We start from the raw sequence: 20,384 nt of genomic DNA, 5'->3' as shown, positions 1-20,384 counted from the left end.
CCTGGGCCAAAGGCAGGCGCCAAACCGCTGCGCCACCCAGGGATCCCCTTTGTATTGTTTCTTAAAAGGCTTTCATATTTAACATGGTTCAAGTAATATGTACATACGTTTTATTTTACTTTATTTACTTTTTAAATTTATTTATATGAGAGAGAGTGCACACGAGTGTGTGTGTGGGGGAGGCGTAGAGGGAGAGAATTTTCAAGCAGATTCTCAGATGATTGTGGAGTCCAAAATGGGACTCAATACAACAACCGGTGAGAGCATGACCTGTGCCGAAACCAAGAGTTGGATGCTTAACGGACTGAGCTATTCAGGTGCTCCTGTGCAAACATTTTATATTCTACCCTCTTTCAGCTAACATTTTCTCATAAATATTTATTCATAATTCTGTAGGGTACTCATTGTATTTATAAACATTAATGGGAGCATAACACACTATTGAGCTGATGTACCCTATTTTTACATAGACTTAAATGGTCCACAGTCTTGTTTACATTTTAAGAACATATGTTGGTCTATAACTTTTCTCCCCAATTGAATTATTTCCTGTGGATAAATTCCCAAGAGTGGGATTAGCAATTAGAGTGCATGAATAGTTCCTGGATTTTTAAATTTCCCATTCAACTCAAGTATGATTTCATTAAACTTTAACATTTATTTTTGCTAGTTTAGGGAGAATTTTGCTTTGGGAGAATTTAATTTGCATTTCTTTGATTATTAACGAGGGCAAATATGATTCCACATTTATTATTTTCCATTAAAAAATCTGTTCAAACTGTAACGATTTATACATTGGAGTTTACTTTACATTTGAACAGGTAATTTTTGGATTACAAAATAAACCTTTTGCCTAATAATTGATGCAAATATTTTAAAAATCTATCATTTATCCTTTTGTTTCAGTTAACTTTTTAGTTTAATAAAGTTTGAGTCCAAAGAAAATTTTAAAAAAAGTTTGAGTCCTATTACTTAACTATGACAAAGTACCTGTTATTTTATTTTCTTCACTTGTAACATTTTGTTTCTTCTTGAAGTTGGTATAATTGTGTCTTATTAATTTTCCCCAAGAGCAAACACTAGTTCTTTGTACTAACTTACTTATATCTGCTTTTATCTTATTATTTGCTTTTCTTACTTTTCTTTTTGCTTCCTTGTGACCTTTATTTTCCTGAAGTTTTAAGTGAACTAATATATGTAGTTTCTAATTTTTTATTCAAATCTATAAATTTAACCCTAAGAACTGTTTGACTGCATTTGCAGATTTTTATTTATATTAAGTTCATTTTCCCTCTTCTCTAAATAGAGATTTAAATTTTGATGTTCTTCACTCAGGAAATTTTTATGACTGTTTTAAAGTCCTGAGCCACATCATTAATTTCTCCTTTAACTAGCGTGTGGATAAAGAATGTTTCAGCATAGTTTATGCTTTTTAAAATTTACTGAAAATTTATTTAAGCCTAACATCAATTTTTGTAAACTTTCAGTAGTATTAGAAAATATTTACTTTCTTTATAAAATATAAATGTAGTATATAGCCATTAGTTCTAGCTTAGAAATTATATTCTTCATATTATCTAAACATACGCATTTCTACTTTGTATTTGCTAGAAATAGCAAATTAAATTTTGTAAATTTCTTGTTTCTCTCAACTTCTCATATTTATAATAGATTTATATATATGTATATATACACATGCATACCAACATTAATTTTCATTATTATGGTTATGTTTACTCTCCATTAGCATAGAACATTTGAGATTGATTGGGGCTTTCAACAGTGTATAAAAGCCTTTTGTTTGTTTTAAGTGGAGCTTTTGCTGACTTGATCTTTGGAGCTTTAACAGAGCCTTTTTATATAACTTACTTAATTTTTAAAAGCAACAGTAAACTTCTATAAGAAAAATTTAAATTTCAGAATAATAAGAAACTACAGATAACAAAATGAAGAAAATAAAAAAGTCTTCACAATCCCATGACCCAGACATTTTCTAATTGTATATATGGCATTTCTGTTTAGATATACATTAAACCAAAGACTCTGTATGGTAGATGATTTGTATATGTGTTATAACAATACATCATAAACATTTTTCACATTAATATATTTCCACAAAGTAATTTTAAATTTATTACAAAGTGTCCTATTGTATAATTATACCACAATTTACTTGTGTGACTCTCTTATTGAATAATGAGGCTATTTCAAATTAACTGTTATTTTAAAATACTACAATATTTTTGTACATACAACTTTGTATGCAGCTGTGATTATAAGTAAGAGAAATTTAAGGGCTTTAATTACATATTGCCAACTACGTTCCAGAAGATTTTGCAAATTCACCTGTGAAGTCTATGCAGGGCCTGTTTCCTGATGCCTTTGTCAACACTGCATATTATGATTTTTAACCTTTGTTAATGTGCAAGGTCAACCTCTGACATTTATTTTTACTGAAATTTCTTTGGTTATTGGTGAAACTGAACATTTCTTCAGGTGTTTAAAGCCCTTGAATTTTTTTTTTTAGGAACTTCCTATTCATGTTTTATTATATTTTTATTGATCTATGGAACTTCCTATTCATGTTTTATTATATTTTTATTGATCTATTGATCTATTGATATACTTCTCTTTTCATTTTAAAAAGACTGTATTTGTATTCATTTTCCAGCTTTTCTGAGATATAATTGACACATGGGGTACCTCGGTGGCTCAGTCATTAAGTGGCTGCCTTTGGCTCAGGTCATGATCCCAGGGTCCCTGGGATTGAGCCCCCCAGCCTATCTTTGGCTCCCTGCTCAGTGGGGAGCCAGCTTCTCCCTCTCCCTCTGCTGTTCCCCCCTGTGTACTCTCTCCCTTTCTCTCTCTCTCTCAAGTAAATAAAATCCTTTTAAAAAGAGATACAATTGACATATAATGTTTTATAAATTTAAGGTGTACAATGTATTGATTTGATATGCTTAAATATTGCAACATGATTGCCACTATGGTATTAGCTAACACTTCTATCACATCACATAATGACCATTTCTTTTTTTTTTCTTTTCTTTTTTTTTGTGGTGAGAACATTTCAGATTTACTCTCTTTGTAACAATAAAGTATATAATACAGTTTTGTCAACTATAGTCACCATGCTGTATATTAGATCCTTAGAACTTAATTCATCTTATAACTGGAAGTTTGTACCCTTTGACCAACATCTCATGATTTTCCCCTTCCTCCAGCCTCTGGTAATCACTAATATTCTGTTTCCAAGAGTTTGGCTTCTTTGAGATTCACATATAAGTGATATTATACAGTATTTATCTTTTTTTGTTGACTAAGCAACAAATTAGCATAATTCCTCATTTAGCATAATGTCCTCAAGGTTCATCCATGTTGTTGTTAATAGCAGGCTATCCTTCTTTCTCATGGCTGAAGGATACTCCATTATATGTGTGTGTGTGTGTGTGTATACTTATATATATGTGTGTACATAGATATATGTACATGCTATATCTTCTTTATCTATTCATCTATTGATGGACACTTAGGTTGTTTCCATATCTTGACTACTGTGAATAATCCTGCAATAAACCTGGGAGTTCAGATATCTCTTGGAGATCCTGTTTTCATTTCCTTTGGATATGTATCCAGATGTGGGACTGCTGGATCATGTGGTAGTTCTATTTTCAAATGTTTGAGGAACCTGCATACTGTTTTCCACACAGTTGCACCTATTTACATTCCCACCAACAGTGCACATAGTTCCCGTTTTTCTACATCCTTGCAAACACTTGTTGTCTCTTGTCTTTTTGATGAAAGCCATGGTAGACTGTATGTTTCTAGGATTTTATCCATTTCTTCCAGGTTATCCAATTTGTTGGCATATCATTGCATGAGGTCATATCTCACTGTGGTTTTAATTTTCATTTCCCTGATGATTACTGATGTTGAGTATCTTTTCATGTGTCTGTTGGCCATGTGCGTGTCTTCTTTGGAAAACTGTCTATTTTTTAAAAAAGTTCCTCTGCTCTTTTTTAAAAAAGTTGATTTTTTTATGCTATTGAGTTTTATGAGTTCTTTATATGTTTAATTATAATGTGTCTCATTGTAGCCCTGTTCAGGTCCAACCTATTTGAGCCTCATGGATCTGGATGTCCCTTTCTCTCTCCAGGGTAGGAAAGTTTTCAGCCATTATTGCGTTAAGTAAATTTTTTGTTCCCTTTTCTTTCTCTTCTGGAATTCTCATAATTGGGACATTGTTTCTTTTCATTATGTCCTATAAGTTCTGCAGACTTTTTCATTCTTTTTTCTTTTTGCTCCTCTGACTAGAAAATTTCAAATATCCTGTCTTAAGTGATTCTTTCTTTCTGCATGGTTAAGTCTGCTTTGGAAGCTCTCCATTGAAGTTTTCAGTTCAGTCATTATATTTTTAAGCTCAGGATTTCTGTTTGGGTTTTTTGATGGTTTCTTTTCTTTGTTGAACTCCTTGTTCTGTTCATCCATTGTTTTCCCAATTTTGTTTAGTTGTCTGTGGGTTCTTAAGAGTTCACTAAATTTAAGAAAATCATTCTGAATTCTATATTTGATAGTTCATAGATCATATTGGGGCTTTGTTCATTTTCTTTGGTGGTGTCATGTTTACCTGATTTTTCATGATCCTTGATTCCTTACATTGGTATCAGCACATTTGAGTAAGCAGTCTCCTTTTCCTGACTTTACAGGTTTGCTGTGGCAGAGACAGTTCTTCACCAGTCTGCTCAGTTTGGGTTTCTGGACACATCAGCTAGCAATCCTTGGGCAGGTGGGGGTTGCTGTCAGGGTCTATTTTGGGGTGAGGCTACTGCAAGCTCTGAGGTTGGGGGTGGGTTGCTGCTAGCTGAGAACAGTTGGATAGGACCGTTGACTTGGTTCCCTCCTTAAGCAAGGCAGTAGGATGGGCTATATGGTTGACTAGATTCTCTGGTTTGGCTTCCTGGATGGCTGGGACTGGGCACTATACTCAGTAGCAGGTAAGGCTATGAATTAGCTTCCCTGTCTTGGTAGGGCAGTGGAGTGGACCCCCAGGCCTGCATAGCTTATTGTTTGGGGACCTAAATCAAGCAAGGTGGTGCACTGAATTCCCTGGCCAGATGAAGCCACTGGTTCTGCTTTGCAGGCAGGGAGCAGGGCTGTTAGATGGGCCATGCAGCTTCTCATGCACTCTGGTTAGGTTCCCTGGTCAGGTGGGCTAAAAGCTGTGTTCAGCAATGGGTGGAGTTACAAATTAGTTTCTCTCCCAGGGTGGAGCAAGAGAACTGGCTGCAAGGCCAGAAGGGCACTCTCTTTGTGGTTGTGACTCAAGCCAATCTGTACCCCAAGTTTCCTTTCTGAATGCACCCCTGGCTTTTCTCTGTGGATAATTGGTTCTGCTTGCTCTACTCTCCACTCAATTGTTAGTCTACACTACTTCCCAAGTGTTCAGGTCAAGCTTCCCAGTTGGGCGGGGCTGGGAGTTATACTCAACAGATGTGGGCCTATGTCTCAGTTCCTCTGCCTGAGGTGGGGGAGGGTAGAACAAGTTCCAGGGGGGCAGCAAGGCTCTTTGCTTGAGGACCTTGAATCAGGCAGCCCTATACTCTCCTGAGTTCCCTGATCACACTGCATCGGTGTCTTGGCTCTGGAGATGAACAAAACTGCTGGCTGGGATTACTAGTTGGGTGCTGCAAGTGGGAACTGAGTCTGCCAAGATCCTAGTGCCGGGTGTTGCAAGCCCACCCTGTCTTCTCCACCACAATCTTTTCCAGTGGTCAAGTCCTGCAGATTCCCCTGTAATTCCTCTGGTGTGAGACTGGAGTGGGATACACAAGAAGCGACCAACAAGGCAAGGGACCTGGATGTTCCTTCAGGATCTCTTTTTGTCACTGGGGAAACTGTAGGCTCAGGGGAGACCTCTTAGGGTGGTGCTGTGCTGACCTGGATGAGGGGCAGTGTGATCAGTCTGTAGCTGTTCCACTTACCTTTCTCATGTGGTCTGTCTTGGTCTCTGTGGTGAAGAGGGGTGCTTCTGCCTCTCCTCTGTGTTCCAGGATTCTCTCAGTGGGTGTCTTGTCCATGAAAACTATTGTAAGTTTTTCTTGTGACGGGGAGTGATGGTGGGAATGACCTATATGGCCATCTTGGTAGTGTCACGCTCCATCATTTTGTTCTTGTATTATTTTCCTGATGTAGTTAATTGTTTATTTGTGTTCTCTTGTGGCTCCCTGAACATCTTTAGAAAAATTCTTTTGAATTCTTTGTGGGGCAATTCCTGGATCTCCATTTCTTTGGGGCCAGTTCCTGGAGGTTCACTGTATTTCGTTGGTGGTGTCATGATTCCCTGGTTTTTCATGACACCTGTAGCCTAATGTAGGTATATGTGCATTTGAAGGAGTTCCCTTTTCCAAACTTTCTGGACTGACTTGAGTAAGGGGAGACTTTCACTTGCAGGTGGGGGCACAAAATGGAGCATGCTGTGACCTCAGGTCAAGTGGTGCAGGGCACCAGGTGTGGGAACATGTGTTGGCATTGGGCCTAGGAGTGTGTTATATCTCTTTGGCTGAGGCAGCTGAGGGCCCACAGTATGTGTTCCTTGGTGAGTGCTGCAAGAGCTACTGGCATCCTCAGCTGTGCCTCCAGGTCCAGCAGCTAGGGACCAGGGCAAGCATATGGTGGCCAGAGCTGGTGGTGTATATACATTTGGCAATGAGTCCTTTCTAATTTGTAAAAAAAATTATATATTCAGATATAGATTCCCTGCATGTCAGAGATGTTAAAAGTATTTTCCTATTTTTATGACTTCTACTTAATTTAAAATAATTTAAAATATTTATGCATCAGATCTATCACTTTTTTATTCTTTGGCTAATTTCTATAAAGGTTTATTTTCCCTAATGTTAAAATGCCCAGGTACAGCCAACATAGAAACATAGAAAATTTTCTTCAGAACACATTTGAGATCAGTTATATTGGTTCTTGAAGACATAGATATAATCATGCAATCCTATTTTAATTTGAAAGTTAATTTAACCCCCCAAAAGCCATTGTTACTTTCCTTTTATTGTGTAAAAATATTTCTCTAATTGATTTCTGTTAGGGAATAATTTTCTTATATTTACCGCTACAGAAACAATTTATTACTTTCTGCTCTCTACGTCTTTCTCAAAGAAAAGTTCAAAACTCTCTCAACTCCTTAATCTTTGCTCATACTTACTAAAAATTTAAAGGGTAACACACCAGTTGGTAAAATAAATTAAAATGGATTCTAAAAGTCTTTTACAAGGTCTAAGACATCTGCTGTCTGAGGGAACAGTTCCTTGAACTATATCACACAAACTATTCAAAACACACTTGCGATCATGACACTTGTGCTTGAGCTATTTAAACACATACCTGGGTGTCTGTGAAGAGAAAGACCATATTCCTGTCATCTACACCAGCCAGTTTGTACAACTTCCTGAGGTCTTCATGAAAACTGTCATAATTATATCCCCGGCTCAGTTCAATTTGTAAACATTTATAACCACATATGTGAGCTGCAAGTCTTGTAAGAGATTGTTTTCCTGTTCCTCCTACTCCAACGAGTAAGGCGTTGCCTCTTTCCTGACGGATCATGCGGGCAATCCTGCAGGCAGCAAAGTATAGAAAGTTTTATTTTTAGGTAACCTAATGTGGAAGGCTGGTGGCCAGTGGAGCATCATCCCTGAGCAAGAGGCCACAGGGAAGAGCAGGGTATCTCTGAAGTTCATGGCTGGGAGAAAAGAACTGCTGAGCTTTCATTATATCCATCTCTCCTATTTCCCGTAGACTGTTGGCCTTGGTCATGCAAGTGTAGAGTAAAAGAAAATCTCTTCTTTCTCCAAAGTATGAAGGATTTTGTCAGAACCTTGCCTGATTTAAGTCACTACTTATATTAGCCATTATATTGGCAAACCCAGGGCTTCATTTACAAGGCACAGCAAGCAGAAATACCACTGAGCCTAGGAAACTGGTTAAATTAGGAGAGGAGAGCTCAATGGAAATAATCTGAAATGAATTTAAGATATTGACATTTTAGAAAACTTTTGGTTCATGCTAACAACAAGAATATAAAAAGCATTGCAGTTATGATCCTAGAATGAACACTCAGGATCTGAGTTTAGCAAGAGTTGAATGGAGATGGAAAATCTGATGACCAAGTTGAAAACTTCAGTGGGAGATGGGCTTGCAAATAGGAAAATCAGAAATTGAAATGGGTGGAAAATTGAACGGGTAAAGTAGGGGACAAACTCAGGTATTTTGCCCAGAATGCAGAGAAAAAAAGATAATGATATTAAAGTGACAAGAGAAAAAATGGAAATAAGGAAAACAAATGTAGGAGAAACAAGAGGCCATGCAATGGGAACTGCAGGAGAGACAGGAGGGGACATTTGATGAAAGAGTAGAACTCCCCCATCCCCCCGTTGCACCAAAGTTCAACCCATAGATGAAGCCACTGATGTTCAGGAAAGAAAACCAGAGAGAAGTGGCAAAGCACCAAATATTTTCTAGGACATATATAAATATAAAATAAAATATGTGTGTATGCATACATATATACATATGTAACACAGAAATCTGTATTTTAGCCATAAGTGAAAAGCCTGTAAGCATTTAAAAGGAAGACAGATCACTCTCAAAGGGATAAATACTTTTAGGTTGGCCTCAGGCAGTTATCTTGTAAGATGACATTCCAGAAGACAATGTTAGAGAGGGAAAGCCATCATGTTACTGCTTAGAGCATAATAAGCCATCTAAACCTTCCTCTGGGAAACAAAGGGTAATGGAAGGGGTGGCGGCCAGGGGGATGGAGTGACTGGGTGACGGGCACTGAGGAGGGCACTTGATGGAATGGGCACTGGGTATTATACTATATGTTGGCAAATCGAACATACATACGTACGTACGTACGTACGTAAATAAATAAATAAATAAATAAGTCTTCCTAAAAGATTCCTTGAAGATACATAAAGAAATATGGATAAAGTAAAAAAACAAAAACAAAACAAAACAAAAAACAAAAAACAACAACAACAAAAAAAAACAAGGAGGGGAAAGGACTATCAGTATAAAAGTGAGCAGTATGAGTCAAGTCCACACTGTTGCTAAGATGATAAAAAGATAATAAAAAGATGTCAGTAAGTTCTTCTTAAAAGAAGATACAAAATATAATTTCTTTTTTAAAATTATCATTGTCATGTATCTAAAATCTCAGACTAGGTTATCAGACACTAGGAAATCATGGGAGAATTATAAAGGCATATTTAACTTTTCTAACAGGAAATTTGTGTATCTACCTTAGTTTTATTCATAATGTTGCTAATAATTGGCAATGATCAGGTTCAAATATTTGAAAATGGCAATGGCTGGCTTTAGTATTTTTTTATTATTTTATTTATTTATTTATTTATTTATTTATTTATTTATTTATTTATTTATTTATTTTTAGTATTTTTTTAATGATGAAAGTAAAACAGTCATTGTAACTGATGGGAGAAAACCACTGCTAAGCCTTTGACACTTGTAACCTCCATCAGGAGGGCTTGGATACTGTCTTGTTCTCTATGCAAACAGTGCACAGCACATAGTAGGGGCTTCATCAATATTTGTTAAATGAATTTGTGTGGATTGACTTGTATGTGTGTAAACATACAAGTGTATGGCATAAATGTGGCTGTTAAAGCCATGTCTTAAAATACTATTTAATTATATAGGTTTGTGGAGGCAAATGTAATATAAGTGTTTAATGGCATACTGTTTAATATTAATACAACTTTGTAAAAGTCTATATATACTTATAAATATATTTGAAAGAACCATGCAATTTTAACAATGATTGTCTCTGGGTGAGGAGGTGAAATTATAGATGCTTTTCTAAATTCTATAATAAGTGTGTTTATCATATAATCAGAAAAATAATCACTATTTTTTCTAAAGAAAACAAAGTACTGCAGTCCCCCCTTCTTATGGGGTATACATTCTAAGACCCCAGTGGATATGGATAGTAACAAATCCTACGTTTCCTATATATATATATATATATATATATATATATATATATATATACACATGTATATACATATACATCTATATATATCTATGATAAATTGTAATTTATGATTTAGTCATAGTAAGAGATTAACAGCAATAATAATAAAGTAGATATTTTTGACCACCTGATTCCTATCTAATCCTTATCCATTTCTCTTCTAAACTTTCATCTTCTAGCTTCACTTTTCCTAGCAGTTTTCAGGGCTCCAACAACCCAGGTGGAGGCTTGAAGGAGTCTGTTATTTAAGAGGTGTTAAAAATGGGGCTCTCCAACCTGCCCTAGGCCCATTACCGCAATAAGAACACCTGCCTCTGGTTACCAGTGGAGCATGTATCACTCTGGCTGGTAACTTTCCTTGTCTACCCATAATCTGGTCTTGGAAAGGAATTCCCATTAACTTAATGATGGTCTATCAGAATATGGCCAATGTCACTCAGTTGTCCAGATTGTTCAGGTTGTCAACACAACTTGTCCTGAATTCATTCTTCCTCCTCTCTTGGAGGAGGAGCTGAGAGCAGGAGCACAGAGAACAGGAGCAGCAGGTAGCAGCTGCAGTGTGGCCGGCAGGACCGCCGACTTGTGCACTAGCAGGTGGGATTCCCTCCCCAGCCCTGGGCTACCGGCTCCAGGGCCCACCCCTTCCCAGTTGCAGCCCCTCCATGCTCCTGGCTCCCTAGGTACCAGTGCACAGGTGCTGACCCTGGGGTTGGCAGACAGTGTTGAATTGCTGCCATTTGAGGGTCCTCGGATGTGCACGCTGTGGAAGGTATGAGCCACTGGGTGGGCATGGGCACAGGCAAAGATCATAGGGCTGCCTGCTGGTCCATCAGGGCCACACCAAGCTCCACTAGGGCAGCTTCAAGGGGAAGGGGGTGCAGATGGGCCATGGAATGGGATTGGGGAGGATCAGAGGAGGCCAGGAGCGGGCTGTGTGCAGGGGACAGCAGCTTGAGAGGGCTGAGGTGCCACTTATGCCAGGTGGCAGCGTCTGCAGTATGTGAAGTGGGTGGTATCTGCTCCATCCTCCAAGTGGGACTGTGAGCACCAGGTTTTTTTGGTGTGTGTGTTGGTGGGGTGAGGGCGGGGGGATGGGGAAGGTGGATGGTTAAGTATTGCTGTTCCTGGCACAGGGTTTTGTAACTGAGCCTCCCTCTGAAGAGGCTGTTGCTGTTCTTGGCCCAGCTAGCTAACCATCTAGAGATATGAAGATGAAATTGTTGCAGCCTGCTCTGCAAGGGGTGAAGGAAGCAGATACTGTCTGGGCCGGCAGGTGGGGCAGGACTGGGGAGAGTGTCCCTGCCCACAGAGCCATTCTTGGAGCCAGCTGGACAGCTAGATCTGTGGCAAGAGCAAGGGTGTCAGTGAAGAAAAAAAGGAGAGGTGGGGAGGGGTGACAAGGTGGAGAGCCTCAGAGATTGAGGAGGTGTGCCATGGGAGAGGGGAGAGGTGGGCAGTTGGAGCAGGTGCAGGTGGAGAAGGCTGAGGTGGAGGGGACAGGGCAAAGGTGGAGAGGGTACATGAGGAGGGAGGAGGGCTGCAGGTGGAGTGGGTCTAGGTCAAGAGGGGAGAGGGCATGCGGGGAGGGTGGAGATTTGCATGGGAAACTAAAAGCAGCTTCTCTCCCTTTGTTTCTTCCACACTTCTCTGCTGCTCTGATTCCAGCTACCTGTGTGCATTTCTCCCAAATGACTGGGGTTTGGAATTGGGAATTCCAGAAGTGTGAGCCACTGTTGTCTTTTACAGATTGCAAGTCAAGAGGTGGGCAAATAGCTGGGTGAGAGGGAGGAGAAAGCAGTCAGTTCCAGAGCCCTCTCTAGCCCAGCCCAAACTTTGCTCTAGCGATCACAGCTGCTGAGGATGTGGCCTCCATCTGCACAGACCCCAGGGAGTTGAGCCATAGGGTGGGGGGGGGGGGGAGCTGCATGAGATTTTTCCCATCATCACTCACCCAGTTGCTACTTGGCCTCTACATCTTCCTGTTGTATAAGATTGTGCATGGTGACCAGCCAGTGGCCAGCAGTGATAGTGATGATGATAATGATGACAATGAGGAGCTGCTGGCCACTGCCCTACCTTAAGAGGTGCAACTTCACTCTTCCCAAGCTCTATGTGGCCCGCAGGAGGCAGGGTTACCTTCCCACCATCATAATCTAGAGCAACTCCAATATGCCTTGGACAGTAGGACAGGATTTGGAGAGGCTCAGGGCTAGTCCCTAAATTCACCCCTGCTGAAGACAGCTGCAAAGTCCAGAATCCTTCCTCATGGCTGAAGTTGAGAAGTTCTCTTCTCACCACTGACTCTCTTGCCACCCCTGCCAGGCAGAATTTTGGCCATATTTCATTTTCCTGAGACCACTCCTCCAACTCTTCATTCTTGTTTCTATATCCAGTGGAGCTATAGCCTTCAGTGGTACCCATTAATCCACTAAGATAGCTAGTGCCAAACATACCCCTGGCTCCACCCCAGTACTTCATTGATGCTTCTTCCTCTGCTTCCCACCATAGTTTATCCACTTTCACTTCCAAGTATATCTTTGACCATGCTGGTATTTGTTCATCCACAAGCCAGTGAGTATCATGTTCTTCCCATTCAGAGACACTGAGAGGTAGCCATTGGCCGTCTGGGAATTCAGGGTGATCCTCATGGTTATATACTCCAGATCCCTCCTCAGTTTTCCATTGAATCCTGAGTCCTTTCTCTAAAGAATAAAGTTTATCTGAAACTCTTCTGCCCACTTTTTGATTTCAGCACTGATAGACTTTTCTATCCAGAACTTCTTCCAGTGTATCTGCTTATTATGTCACTTGGGTCCTGCAAAAGCCCAAGTTCTGGCTGCTGAGGCTTTTTTTTCCAACTCATAAATATGGGTTTGAAATTGGATGAATTCCTCAGAGCCCTTGGTGACATGGCTGTTCCTGCCTTTGGCAAGCTCTTGCTCAGTCCCTTCCAGTTAACTCCAATAGGTACTGCTCCAATAGGTACTTTCTCTCAAGAACTGGTAGCCCTGTTCAAACACTGACACAATGTCCTGCCTATGCTACAATTTTGTCTGCAGGGCCTGAATCTCATCTTCTCCTGTGGACTGATAATTCTGGATTATATTTCTTCAGAATCTTCAGATGGTTTAAAATTTTACCCTGATGGGGATCCCTGGGTGGCTCAGCAGTTTAGTGCCTGCCTTCCAGGGCATGTTCCTGGAGACCCGGGATCAAGTCCCACGTCGAGCTCCCTGCATGGGGCCTGCTTCTCCCTCTGCCTGCATCTCTGCCTCTCTCTATCTCTGTCTCTCATGAAGAAATAAATAAAATTAAAAAAAAAGAAAAAAAATAAAATTTTACCCTGATGAGTCTGTGCATCCTTCTCCAGGAGAACAGCAGTATGATGCCTATGCTGTGGGGACTCCCAACACATAACACAAAATATTTGTTGGTCATCCTTGCAGTAATAGTGGAACTATCCCAAATGTACCTCACACAGCTTCTTGCATTTTGCTCAAGTGGTCCGTCGTCTTTGGGTTGTCTCTCCTCATCTACCTTCATCCTCTAGATGTTTTCCACTAGGCTGGCCATCTGCCACACATGGCAAATATTTTCTTTCTTAAAGACAATCTTACAAAGAGAATAATGCAATGGCTTCTTAGTAGATTCACTAGGAAGACCTGAATGATGCAGTGGTAGCAGAAGACATAACCACAGTTGATGGCTATGGGGTCTCTCAAGTAGTTGAGGCAGATAGAGCACAGCACCTCACCCTCCAGCTCTCTCAGAGGGGAGGCAGCAGCCATGATAACTGTGCCCAGACCTGGACAGAGTCCTTCTCAAGGCAAGCAATTACTTTCTCTAGCAAAAGTTAATCCCGGACATGAATAGGACATTGCTCCAAATGTATCTGTTGCTTTCTCCGAATGTTGACATCCTGCGACAACCTGTATCATTGACTCAGATGTTTATGTTCAAAACTTTAGGTCTCACAGAGCCAGAATGGAGAATTATTGTCAGGTAGGGATGAGTGGGCACCTCTTGACCTATGGCTTGCACTCCTGCTTCAGGTTCCCCAGCTGGGACCCTTACCCGGTGTCTCTCAGAGTGCCTCTTCTCTGAAATTCAGACACTTTTACAAGTCATCTAAATTGAAGTAACCAACTTCTAGAGATCTTAAAAGCTGTGACTTAGCAAACATTGATTAAATAGTCCTCATGCATTATTATCTTTGGTGACAGAGGACAGACAGGCTATGCAGTGTGAGCAAAGAACAGGAAGTCCACATTGAAAAGTGCTCTTCCAGGACAAAGCAGACTCTTAGGTCATTATTCAGGATCTTCTCAAATAGCAATTAAACTTTCCAATTTGTCTCCTTTAGCTTTGCACCTTCTCCTGCCCCCTCAGGCCAGTCTGCTCTTTCCTAGCCTTGACCTCCTAGATAGCACAGCTTTGTCTAGAACAGGGTCACCAAACAAAGGCATGTAGGCCAAACCCCGCCCCTTTACTGTTTTGTTTTTAATTTTTATGGCCTATGAGCTAAGAGTGGCTTTTCAGTTTTTAAATGGCTAACAAAAAAAAAAAAATCAAAAGAAGAATAACATTTTGATATGTGAAAATCACTGGGTATTCTAATAAATAAATAAAGTCTTATTGGAACACAGTCAAACTCATTCATTCATTTATTGAAGGTGGCTGCTTTTGTTGTTTCAGCGGCAGAATTGAGTAGTTTGTGACAAGGACTGTATGACCTACAGAGTTTAAAATATTTATCACCTGGCCCTTTATAAAAGAAGTTTGTTGGCTCCTTTCCTAGGATCCTTTGCCAACTCCTCCCCTGAAGTGAGCAAATAGATGATTCAGGCACCATTTCCACTCTTATGTCTCTATCACAGTGCACATCTAACAGAAGACACATTGGATCATCTGTTTATTTCTCTTCAGTCCCTCAGGTAGGTATAAAATTGGGAGGTAAAGGTATATGTAATAATGTTTTGCTACTGTTTTCCATAAAGTATTCTACAGTGGATGAAATATTGACTATTATAAAAATCTTGCACTTTATATGTTACACTTTCTTTGTTTCGTGTATAGTACAGTAATTTGATTATTTTCATCTTAGATTATTGGAAACAAGTAAATTGTCCATTCTGCTTCCTGGTGTTATTCTTCTTTCTGTCAACTTACATATCAATAGATAGAAAAGAAATCCTCCAAGGTTACATTTTCTCTACAGTAGTAAGCAAGAGACAGCTGTCCTAATTAGTGGCTTACATTTTCATAGAATTCTGTTTTACCATCCTTGAAGTGCAGTGACAACTTTGGGCATATGTAATGGGTGGAAACAGTCTGAAGCAAATTGCCCTCTGAAAACACAGGCTCTAAAGTAAAAACACAATTTTTTTTCTGAGTTGAGAAGGCCTTTATCCACTTACCCTATGGCAAAAAAAAAAAAAGTCTAAAATGTCACCAACAAATGGAAATGTAATATTTACTAAATTACTGAATATTTAGTAATTGTCCCATAACTCATGTTCATAATGAAGCCCTTCCTAGAGCTACTCAGCAGTAGGTATTTGAAAGCTCTTACAAGTAGAAATTTGTTTACTCTAATTCCTAACTCTTGGTCCTTTTTAGAAAAAGATGTCTACATTCACACAGCAGCCCTCTGTGTATCTGAAAACCAAATCTCCTCCATTCTACCAATGGCTTTTAATTTCCTCCTGTAATATTTTAAGCAATCCTTGAGTAGCCTAGTGATTCTCTTTCACAAAAGTCAGAAAGATTATAAATAAAATTAAGCTGACTTTGCCTGTCGTCTGATCTGTTCTCCACGAAGTTCCTCAGACCAGAGTACTGCCATTATTTTTTTCTTTGCAGGCTTAAGGCCTGTGTGAACTATAGGATAAATGCTGTTAGGAAGTAGTGTGCGGGTATGTTGGCAGGGGGATAGGTGAGAAGAAAGTGGTATCTCAACAACCCAGTGACAAACTGTTGTGTAACACTGGGGTTGTGACAAATTATTGAATTAGAGTTAATTAAACAGCAGAAGTATAGGAAAGATAAAAGACTTGATTGCTTATGGTTTATAGAAAAAAAGTCCTGAGGATTTAACTGTCAAACTTAACATGATGCCACACTAAAACATAGTTGACAAAGGAAAAAAACGAAGTCATTGAATTCTTGCCATGGTAGCAAACCATGGGAAATCCTGTCCTTAAACACACTTCACACTGTAGATTGCACAGAATACTATATCAAGTATGGATATCACATTTTTAAGTGGAATGTGGAGAAATTCTCAAGTGTTCAGTATGTTGAGGCTGGAAATAATCCCTAACAGGAAATAGTGGAAGCTCTGGGTTACATCCTCCCAGAGAATATAAAGCTAAGAGGAGCCTGGTCATGATTTTCAAATATTTTGAGGGCTGTAATGAAAAAAGTGGATCCATTTGGGGTGGAGGCACCTGCTGCAAGTACTAGATGAGATTCTCAGTAGGCCTCAGTAAGCCTATGACCTATTAGCTTTAAGGGGACTTTGGACAATTCAGCTAATCTCTCTGTGATACACAGTATTGTCCAAACATGGCTGCAGTACTATTTCTGGTCCTACTTGCTCTTTGATCCTGTCAAGAGATGGAGTCTCTGACCCTTTCGTGTGAACTGGATGGGCCTGTGTCACTCCTTTGGTTAACAGAGTATAGTAGAAGTAATGCTATGTGACTAGTCATGAGAGGCCATTTGGCTTCGTGGCTTTCAGGGCACAGGCCTTTGGAGCCCAGATCCATGGGAGAATCCCAGACACTGATGCTGTCGTGCTAGAGAGACAGAGGCAGAGATGTGCCACATGCTCCAGGTCTGACTTTACACTGCATTGAGACCCCAAGATAGAACCACTGGGAACCATGAGATCATGAAATAATGTAGCTACTAAGGGTGGCAGCTTATATAGCAACAGACCACTGGAACATTCTCTGAGCCATACTTGTAGAGAGATTAGGATATTGAGTCATAGAGAGGTATTATCACAGTTAAATGAGATACTCCATGTCATGGTTTTATATTCACGCTGAATGCCATTATTGCCACTACTTCACAGGATGGGACAGATACCAGATGTCACAGGGAGCAGATTTGGCATCATCCTTGAAGTGTCATTTAAATACTTGGAGTTGTCCAACAGTATACAAGTGCACTTTAAAAAGTGGTGCATCATATGATTTTTCCCTCATATGTGGAATTTAATAAACGAACAAAGAAAAAAAGGGAGGAAAAAACCCAGACTCTTAACTATAGAGAACAAATTGATGTGTGTGTGTGTGTGTGTGTGTGTGTGTGTGTGAGGTGAAACAGGTGAAGGGGATTAAGAGTGTGTTTGTCATGATGAGTACTGAGTAATATACAGAATTGCTGAATCACTGCATTGTATACCCAAAACTAATACAACACTGTATGTTAATTATACTGGAACAAAAAAATTTTTAAAAGCGCTATATGCTTCAAGGACTACAGATATTCAGGCTAGATACCTATTTATCAGGGATGGCCCTCAAAGGAAACTTGCAATAGGTAAGAGACTTATAAGCAGATGGAATCTATATTCCTTGGATTTCACTCATTTTGCTATAATCTTGAACCCCTTCTTTAGGCATGTATGTAATCAACCTTATTATATTGTACATGTATCTCTGTAAACTACCTTAGATCCTTTCTTTTGTAATAAGTCAGGGCATTTTAAACAAACAAAAACAATCTATTAATATTTAGCACAAATAACCCCTGGGATTCCACAGAAAGTTCATGCCACTTATATTTAAAATATATAAAAGGGGCGCCTGTGTGGCTCACTCAGTTAAGTGTCTGACTCTTGATTTTTGCCCAGGTCATGATCTCAGGATCTTGAGTTCAAGTCCTCCATCAGGCTCCACACTAGGGGTGGAGCCTGCTTAAAATTCTCTCATCAATCAGAGAAAGAAAATTATCATATGGTTTTACTCATATGTGGAATAAAAAAAACGTGAAAGAGACCCTAAGGGAAGGGAGGAAACTGAATGGGGAAAAGTTAGAGACAAATCATGAGAGACTCTTAACTCTGAGAAACAAATAAAGGGTTATGGAAGGGGAGGGGGGCGGATGGGGTAACTGGGTGACGGACACTAAGGGGAACACTTGATGGGATGAGCACTGGGTGTTATATGTTGGCAAATTGAATTTAAATTTAAAAAAAGAGATTCTCTCCCTCTCCCTCTGTCCCTCCGACCCCTGCTTTCTCTCCCCCTCTCATCCCCTTTCTAAAATATATATATATATATATATATATATATATATATAAACATATAATATATATGATAACTTTTACGTTATAGCAAGATTTGCTCATAGACCTTTGTCCGTATTGCAATCTATTTAAAGACTTCTGCATGACTTAATTCTTAGCTTTTAATACAAAATAAATTAGATCAGTGCATTAGTGCACCTAATAGTACTATACCTTGAAACATGTTCTATAGCATCCTGGAAGAAGACCAACTTTACTTCCTTGGGATTTATAAGGTTATAATCATCAAGATAGTCCTCTAGAACATTTGCGATTTTCTCCATATCAGGCATGTCATCATAAATCCGATCCATCTTATCTGCTCCAAACTATAAGATGATTTAGGGGAGAGGGACCAAGTTAGTTAGATCAGTTATGATACAGAAATATACACAATATTCATGACTGTAGGAGGGAACATCATTGTATCCATTATGTAATCATTTGCATACATATTATATATATAATACCTATTATACAAATATTTATTCTTATATACATACATTTATATAGCTAATATAGCTATTATATATACATAATTATTCTTGCTATTATATTAAAACCAAGGAAATGGGGCTAAGCAACTCAGATTTTCATGGATAACTGAAAATCCATTTCATTTAACTTCAAATGGAACATTGGAGTTTCAATGATCTTTGCTATAAAATTCACAAGGGAGCTCAGAAATAGGTTTCCAGTTTCTCAGTGTTCTTACTTTGGTTTTGTACTTTTGCTCTCAGGCTGGTGACATCAGAGAAGCTAAATGGGCTGAAAGTTATGCATGCCAGATTGTTATGAATATAAACAATCATTCCAGAACTACATGTAGTTTTTACACAGCTGTCATCTGATTAAATAAATCATTGAGAATGAAATTTTGGGTAAACTCAATTTGGGAATTGAGTTCCTGTTTGAGGTCCTGTGTGGACCTGTCCATGAGGTCTTTTCTTTGCTGTAGCAACTGCCCAGGGGGCATTTTCATTTGGAGCCATTGACTAAAATACTTATATGTAATGCAAGAAAGATCCGATTGTTCTTTTCTCTTTACTTTATTCCCCTATTTGATGATTATAGCAGTAGAAACACATGGGAAATATAATCACTACCTGGAAACAAACCTTGGACTTCATTTTTAATAATACATTTAAATAGATATATTGCATATAAATAATCTTTTTTATTTGTCAGGGTTATCATGGTGATGAGGTAATTGCATACATGCAATATAAAGACAGCTTCATTCTTTTGTCTAACCAGTGCTGATTGAGCTATACCTAGCTCTGAGTAGGAAGCTGGGGATTTAGGGCAAGCAGAACAGACACAGCCCCTGCCCTCTTGGGGATACTAGGAATGTTGTACCCAAACAAGAGTCAACTTGGTAAAACAACATCCATCAGCATAGGTAGGGGGGTTAGATGGAAGACTTATTCAAGGCAGTTCTAGAAGGTAAAATTAGAGCCAGTAGGTACATGTTATTGGAGGTACAAATCGAGGAGCATAATGTAAGAAAAAATTTGCTACTGATGAGAGCTACCCTGAAATGAGGAGGGCAGCACTGCTACCTAATTAGCTGCTGGAAGCATGTGAGCACACGCTGAACAGCTATACAGAATACAGCAAGGGGGACGCTAGTCCTGGGTTGAGAAATTAAACCTGCTTCTTTCCATATAAAAAATCTGATGGGTATCTGATTCAGACTGTTACCAAAATGAATGTGACTAGATCAGAAGTTAGAATCTGTTTCTCTAAAGGGCTAGATAATAAGTATTTTAGGTTTTGCAGGTCATATAGTCTTTATTGCAAGTACTCCACTCTTTTTTTTTTTTTAAGATTTTAAAAAAATTTAAAAAAAATTTTTTTAGCCATTTATGAGAGACCCAGAGAGAGATAGGCAGAGACATAGGCAGAGGGAGAAGCAGGCTCTATGCAAGGAGCCTGATGTGGGGACTCCAACCCTGGGACCCCAGGAACACGACCTGAGCCAAAGGCAGACGCTCAACCACTGAGCCACCCAGGCGC

At 39.3% G+C, this 20,384-nt stretch overlaps 2 protein-coding genes across 11 annotated transcripts in view; one reads left to right on the top strand and one right to left on the bottom strand.

The window, feature by feature from the left end:
* The window catches only part of DNAH6 (dynein axonemal heavy chain 6), a 233,560-nt gene that overhangs the window by 80,756 nt on the left and 132,420 nt on the right, over positions 1–20,384 (bottom strand). For all 9 annotated transcript variants that reach the window (XM_072770018.1, XM_072770016.1, XM_072770010.1 and 6 more), the window contains 2 exons: positions 18,540–18,694; positions 7,393–7,624 (listed from right to left, as the gene is read on the bottom strand). In XM_072770018.1, coding sequence (XP_072626119.1) covers positions 7,393–7,624; positions 18,540–18,694 — 387 coding nt within the window. The remainder of the gene's footprint in view (positions 1–7,392; positions 7,625–18,539; positions 18,695–20,384) is intronic.
* TRABD2A (TraB domain containing 2A) overlaps positions 1–20,384 on the top strand; it is a 166,108-nt gene that overhangs the window by 134,358 nt on the left and 11,366 nt on the right. For both annotated transcript variants that reach the window (XR_012004320.1, XR_012004319.1), the window contains exon 9: positions 14,944–15,000. The gene's annotated coding sequence lies outside the window, so the exon portion shown is untranslated. The remainder of the gene's footprint in view (positions 1–14,943; positions 15,001–20,384) is intronic.

Source organism: Canis lupus, chromosome 12 (assembly GCF_048164855.1).
Source record: "Canis lupus baileyi chromosome 12, mCanLup2.hap1, whole genome shotgun sequence".
Taxonomy (NCBI): domain Eukaryota; kingdom Metazoa; phylum Chordata; class Mammalia; order Carnivora; family Canidae; genus Canis; species Canis lupus.
This window is presented reverse-complemented; position numbering and strand designations above follow the sequence as displayed.